General features: G+C 45.6%; 1 protein-coding gene and 1 long non-coding RNA gene across 2 annotated transcripts in view; one reads left to right on the top strand and one right to left on the bottom strand.

Annotated features, from left to right (window-relative positions):
• Positions 1 to 865, top strand: part of IL10RB (interleukin 10 receptor subunit beta) — a 23,783-nt gene extending 22,918 nt beyond the window's left edge. The window contains 1 exon segment of the mRNA XM_025449614.3: positions 142 to 865. Coding sequence (XP_025305399.2) covers positions 142 to 465 — 324 coding nt within the window. The 3' untranslated portion in view covers positions 466 to 865.
• The window catches only part of LOC112661559 (uncharacterized), a 14,589-nt gene extending 8,559 nt beyond the window's left edge, over positions 1 to 6,030 (bottom strand). The window contains exon 1 of the long non-coding RNA XR_007407675.1: positions 2,883 to 6,030. This is a non-coding gene — a long non-coding RNA (uncharacterized LOC112661559). The remainder of the gene's footprint in view (positions 1 to 2,882) is intronic.
• Positions 6,031 to 6,743: the final 713 nt, after the last annotated feature.

Raw genomic sequence — 6,743 nt, forward strand, 5'->3', positions numbered from 1 at the left:
TAAAATCTTTTTTTTTTATTTAAAAATATAAATAAGTAAATAAAGCATCACTCTCCAGCCAGGAGTCTTGTATAAAATCTGTGTAAGCCCAGAAAAAGAATTTGGACAATTTTGATCATTAACTTTCTCTCTCTCTCGTAGTTTTTGGGTCACCCTCATCACAATACCCTTCTGTTTTTCTCCTTCCCGCCCTCTGATGAGAATGAAGTCTTTGACAAACTGAGTGTCATTACGCAAGTCTCCGAAAGCAGCAGACAGAGCTCCGGCAACAGCTGTACTCCCGGGACCCCGTCTGGGCAGGGATCCTCCGAGCTGGTCCCCAAGGAGGGAGCAAACACACAGGGGTGCAGCACCCCCCTGCTTCTCTCGCCTGCCACTGAGGGTCACCAGAGCGGGACACCCCCTGAGCAAACCCCAAATCCAGAACTCTCAGATTCCAGGACGTCTAAACAACCACAGAGCTAGATTTTAAAGACTGGCTTGGCAAAAAAAAAAAAAAAAAAAATACTCCACGTTGGGAATTTGCTGCTCTATAAAAGGCCTCAATGATTTAAAAAGAAGAAAAAAAAAAGATACGTTGATCATTGGGAGTATAATTTTCAGCTTCTGATGCACACTAATATAGGGAACGAGTTTTGAATTAAATTAGAAGAAACAAAAATATCTAAAATGAGGAATAAAAACTGAGATGCTATAAAATCCAACCAGACGGCTGATGGACTGATCACCAAAACCACCTCAACTCTAAAGGGGTCAGCAAGCTTTCTGGATTCTCAGGGAGGGATACTTAGACTGAACTTATTTTGCTACCTGTATATGTTTTATATCGTGCTGGTGCTCTATTAAAGTTTTATTCTCTATTTAATATGCATGCATTAATGGAACCACACTTGGATGACTGTCAGATATTGAATGAGGCTCTCGTTTGCCATTGCTGGTGTCCATTCGTTCTACAGGTATTCCTCAGTCCCTTGCTGCTGTCAACCAGGAACCGCACCAGGTGTGAGGGTCTAATGACATCTGGGACCTGTCAGTCTAGGAAGCCTTGAATTCCACCTCAGATACCTACTAGCCTGTGACCCCGCCGTTTCCTCATCTGTACGTGGAGATGAAAAGACTTAAAGATTAGTCATACTCCATAAAAAGTGCTGCCCCCAGGGGAGCCTGGGTGGCTCAGTAAGCTAAGCGGTTGACCCCTTCAGGGTCGTGGGCTCCATGATCAATGGGGAGTCTGCTTGAGGATTCTCTTCTCTCCCGCTCCCCTTGCATGCCCCTCTTTTTTTTTTTTTAAGATTTTATTTTTTTATTCATAAGAGACAGAGACAGAGGGAGAAGCAGGCTCCCTGTGGGGGGGGGGGTCCAATGTGGGTTTCAATCCCAAGACCCCAAGATCACCCCCTGAGCCAAAGACAGACACTTAACCAACTAAGCCACCCAGGTGCACCCACCCCCTTTTCTAAAATAAATAAATCTTAAAAAAAAAAAAGTAGTGCTGCCCCCAGTGCTTGTATACAGTAGGTACTCAATAAATAGTAGCCATTGTTTTTTTTTAATAGTAGCCACTGTTACACGCAACATAATCTCATGAGTATGACTTTAACTCCACAAACTGAGGTCAGCAACAAATGTCCCTTCCTCTGTGCCAGATTGCCCAATAAAGCATTCGTCAAAGGCCACAAACATAGGAAAAATAACTTCTTCGAACAACTTGACATTTTTAAAATGAACCATCATGGGCGGGGCAGCAGATAGCCGGGCAGGGAGATGAGCAAATGGTCAACCTTCCTTGCATTCATTTTACATTTCAGCATATTTTTTTAAATATTTTATTTATTTATTCATGAGAGATATGGAGAGAGAAGCAGAGACATACAGGAAGAAACAGGGTCCCCACGGGGAGCCAGATGCTGGACTTGATCCCCCGACCCCAAGATCACGACCTGAGCCGAAGGCAGATGCTCACCCACTGAGCCACCCAGGGGCCCCTACATTTCAGTATTTTTCAATTATTGTCAGTAACACCGTGAGGGAGTGATCACCATATTTTCGGTTCTCAGTGCCCCCAGAGATCTGTAGTCGGGGGGCTAAGTCTCGAGACAGGGGGGAAAGTGATTCCCAGTTGAGCAGGCTCCCCTCCCTACACGTACAGTGACAGAAGGGCTCTACTTGTGGGAGCACCTGGATCAGGGGGCATGTCCATCCCTGCTCTGGACACTCAGCATTCTTTTTGCCCCCCCTCCCCACCTTGCACCTGAATCTCCTTCACGTGACTGAGGCATCTCCCACTTTGCAAATGTGAACCCCTCCCTCTTTCTGGGGGCTCCAGAAGCTGCATGCTTGGTTCCCAGCCCCTTCGCTGCTGGGCTATAGGCACGCAAGCTTGGCTCCAGCCCAGCTTTGATTTAGGAGATGGGTGGCAGCGGCAGAGGCAGGGGTTCTGGGAGAAGTGGCCAGCGGCCAGGGGGTCACCCCAGCATCAGTGACGTCCCCACCAGCCTGGGTCTGATTTGGACATTGCTCCTGCCTGGGTCCCCGCCGAGGCTGTTTCCCCCAACCATTCCAGAGAAATCTCTGAGCTCCTCTATATCATCCTGAGAAACTCCTTTTCTGCTTATATCAGCTGGAATCAGTTTCTAATGTTTGCAGCTAAAACCCTGAGCAGGGGGCACCTGGGTGACTCAGTCCATTAAGCGTCTGCCTTCAGCTCTGGTCATGATCTTGGGGTCCTGGGATCGAGCCGCGCGTTAGGCTCCCTGCTCGATGGGGAGTCTGCTTCTCCCTTTCTCTCTGCCCCACCCCACCCTGCTCTTGTGCTCTCTCTCCCTCTCTTTCTCCCTCTCAAATAAATAAATAAAATCTTTAACAATTAAATAAAGGGGCACCTGGGTGGCCTAGTGCTTGATCGTCTGCCTTCAGCTCAGGACGTTATCCCAGGGTCCTAGGGTTGAGTCCCACATCGGGCTCCTTGCATGTGAGCTTCTCCCTCTGCCTGTGTCTCTGACTCTCTCTCTGCATCTCTCATGAATAAATAAAATCTTAAAAAAAAAAAAAAAGAAGAAGAAGAAGAAAGATTCCTATTTGACTTCCACTTTCCGCAATATGGCTAACTAGGCTACCTCCTTGACCCTCAGACAAAATCAACTGAAATGCTGGCTGTAATGTTTAAAAAAAAAAAAAAATTTTCGGATGTTTCCTAACAAAGAAGGGAGGAATATTCAAAGGACAAAAGCTACAGCAGCTAACCAAGTGCCACTTTTCACCTGGAGGGCATTTGACAAACCCTGCAGGTATCAGCCCCTCACAAGGACCGAGGAGACAGAGGACAAAGACCAGGGCTCACCCAAGGTGGGAGCTAAAGGAGCCTTCTCCCCATAAATCTGAAATCCCAAAGAGCCACCCCCACTGTGTCAGGGCCACTGGAATAAATGAATCCCATCCCGCCTCCACGTGTGTTTCCTTGTGTTGCCATAACAAAGTCCCACAAACTTGGTGACTTAACAGAAGCCTATTTTCTCACAGTTCGAGGGACCAGAAATCCAAAATCAGTATCACTAGGCTGAATTCAAGATGTTGAAAAGTCTTCAGAGGTTTTGGGGGACAATGTATTCCTTCTTCTTGCAAATGGCAGCGTCCCTGGGCTGGTGGCAGTGTCACTCCTGTCTCTGCTTCTGTATTCACATGACCTTCTCCCTTCTGTCTCTCTCTTATGAGGACACTTGTGGTTTGCCTGTGAGCCCCACCCAGATAATCCAAGAAATTTCCCCATCTCAAGAAACCCAATTTGAGCACATCTGCAAAGACCCTGTTTCCAAATAAAGTCACATTCACAGGTGTCAGGGATTAGGATCTGGCATCTCTGGGGTTATTGTTCAGCCTACCACACATCCCTACCACCGACTACAGCATTTCAGTTGATACTGAGGGAGCTTTTGTCTTGGTTTTGATCGTGTTTTCTGCTTGAAGGGGCAAAATACATCTTTCCTGAAAAGTGCTCTAAAGATTTACAGCCCTAGATCACACTGTCCAGTCCAGGTGGTCAAGTAACAGGGTTAGCTGTTAGAAATCATGAAACACAAGAGGAAAGCATGGTGTCCAAGAGCCAGCAGAAGCAGCAGGCAGTTCATCAGACCCACAAAGACTTCAGAACCGGCCATAAACAGAATAGACAGCATGCTTAGTGCAGTTAGATACATGTAAGGGGCACTGATCGCGTCCAGAATGCACAAGAGGCTGGATCATTCAGCTTTACTGGGGTAGCACATGAATCCCAAATATCAGCAACTTCTTCATTCTAGGATCTAGGCTAAAGGACATGCTACGTGAGGGAAGAAATGCCAACCCCACAGAGGTTCTTAGAGCTTCTGCTTGGACGTGGGGCGGGTCACTTCTGTCCACATTCCTTGGTCAAAGACATGACCAAGGCCAATGTCAATAGAGTGGAGAAGTACTCCTCCCCAGGGAGGAACTGCAAGTCATATAGCAACAACCAGGAATGTATAATCCTCTTACAAGGAAGGGAGTGAACAATTGGGACCAGTAATTATGATCTGCTACAGACAAAAAGAACCAAATTGATTTGAGGGGTGGGATGCAAGTAGACCTGTAGAAATGAAAAATACAATAGTTGACATTTAAAAGTCAGAGGATGAGTTTAACCACGGATTAGACACAGTTGAAGAGAGAGAAAACTTAGGGTTCAGAGAAACAGAACTATTAGGTTGTGTGTATTTATAAAGAGGGAAGGAAATTTGTTTTAAGGAATCAGCTCACAGGACTGTGGAGGCCGACAAGTCCAAAATACATAAGGCAGACTGACAGGGTAGAGACCTAGGGAAGAACTGACATTTAGTTGAGTCCAAAAGCAGCCTCAAGGAAGGATGACTTCTTCCACGAAGACCTCAATCTTTTTTCTCTTAAGGTCTTCAACTGATTGGATGAGGCCCACCCACATGATAGAGGGTAATTTGCTTTATTCAAAGTCTACTGATTTAAACGCTAATTTCACCTAAAAAATATCTTCACAGCAACATTAAGACATGTTTGATCAGATAGCTGGGTACTATGGCCCAGCCAATTTGACACATAAAATTAGCCACTGGAAGGGTAGATCTGACATGAATATCAAGGATGCAATATAGAGAAACGTAGGATAGAAAATATGAGAGGTTGGGGCCCCTGCGTGGCTCAGTGGTTGAGCATCTGCCTTCAGCTCAGGTCGTGATCCCAGGGTCCTGGGATCGAGTCCCACATCGGGCTCCCCACAGGGAGCCTGCTTCTCCCTCTGCCTGTGTCTCTGCCTCTCTCTCTGTGTCTCTCATGAATAAATAGATAAAAATCTTTTTTAAAAAAAAAAAGAAAATATGAGAGGTTAATATATAAGACATATGATGGGTAGAGATAATCTATTAATGTCTGATCACAACCTCAGAGGAGAGGTAAGAGAGGATGAGGCAACAGCACTATCTGAATATTTGAAAAAACAACGGCTGATTAAAGACACCAGTCTATGGGACACCTGGGTGGCTCGGTGGTTGGGCGCCTGCCTTTGGCTCGGGTCGTGATCCTGGATCCTGGATCAGGTCCCACATCGGGCTCCCTGCGATGAGCCTGCTTCTCCCTCTGCCTGTGTCTCTGCCTCTCTCTCTCAGTCTGTGTCTCATGAATGAATAAATAAATCTTAAAAAAAAAAAAAAAAAAAAAAGACACCAGTCTACCATATCAGGAGTCCCAACAAATCCCAAGCTGGACAAATAAGAAAAAAAACCACATTAAAAAAAAAGGGGGGGAATCCCTGGGTGGCTCAGCGGTTTGGCCCCCTGCCTTTGGCCCAGGGCATGATCCTGGAGTCCCGGGATCAAGTCCCACGTCGGGCTCCCTGCATGGAGCCTGCTTCTCCCTCTGTGTCTCTGCCTCTCACACATCTCTGTGTTTCTCATGAATAAATAAATAAAATCTTAAAAAAAAAAAAAAAAGGAAAGAAATCACATCAGAGTGAATTTGACAGGATGTCAGAAACAGAGAAGGTAGATGACCTTCAAAGGAAGAACAATATTAAGTTTACAGATTATTTCTCAGCAGTTTTAATAGAACCCCGAAGTGGGTGGAATACGTTCCAAGTGCTTCAAAAATCTTGGCTGACTTAGAACTGCATATCCTGCAAATTTTGTATCCCTCCAGGAAAGGGGACAAAATACTCAGACAAACAAAAGTTGAGAGCGTTTGACATCAAAAGGTCTTTATCAGATAAAGTTCTAACGGGCGTATGTTAGGCAGAAGGATACTATTCCCACACCGAAGTTACGACACGTAAGAAGAAAAGAGGAAAGAAACTGGTAAATTCGTGAGAAAACCTAAACAAACACTGACTGCATGAAACAGCAATAATATATTCTGGGTTGGCAATGCAACAACTTAAACCCAAGAAGGCAAACAACTGCAGATAATGTGACCTAATGTTCCTGTTGTGTTAGGGCACCTGGGTGGCTCAGTGGTTGAGCGTCTGTCTGCCTTTGATTCAGGGCGTGATCCTAGAGACCCTGGATCAAGGCCCACATCGGGCTCCCTGCAGGGAGCCTGCTTCTCCCTCTGCCTGTGTCTCTGCCTCTCTCTGTGTGTCTCTAACGAATAGATAAATAAAATATTTAAGAAAAATGTTCCTGTTGTGTTTCAGAGAAGAATAATGGCAGTGGTTCATTTGAGACATGGATAAGTTAAGTATGTTAAGATTTCGAGAGTAACCTCAT

The sequence above is a fragment of the Canis lupus genome, chromosome 31, assembly GCF_003254725.2.
Source record: "Canis lupus dingo isolate Sandy chromosome 31, ASM325472v2, whole genome shotgun sequence".
NCBI lineage: Eukaryota > Metazoa > Chordata > Mammalia > Carnivora > Canidae > Canis > Canis lupus.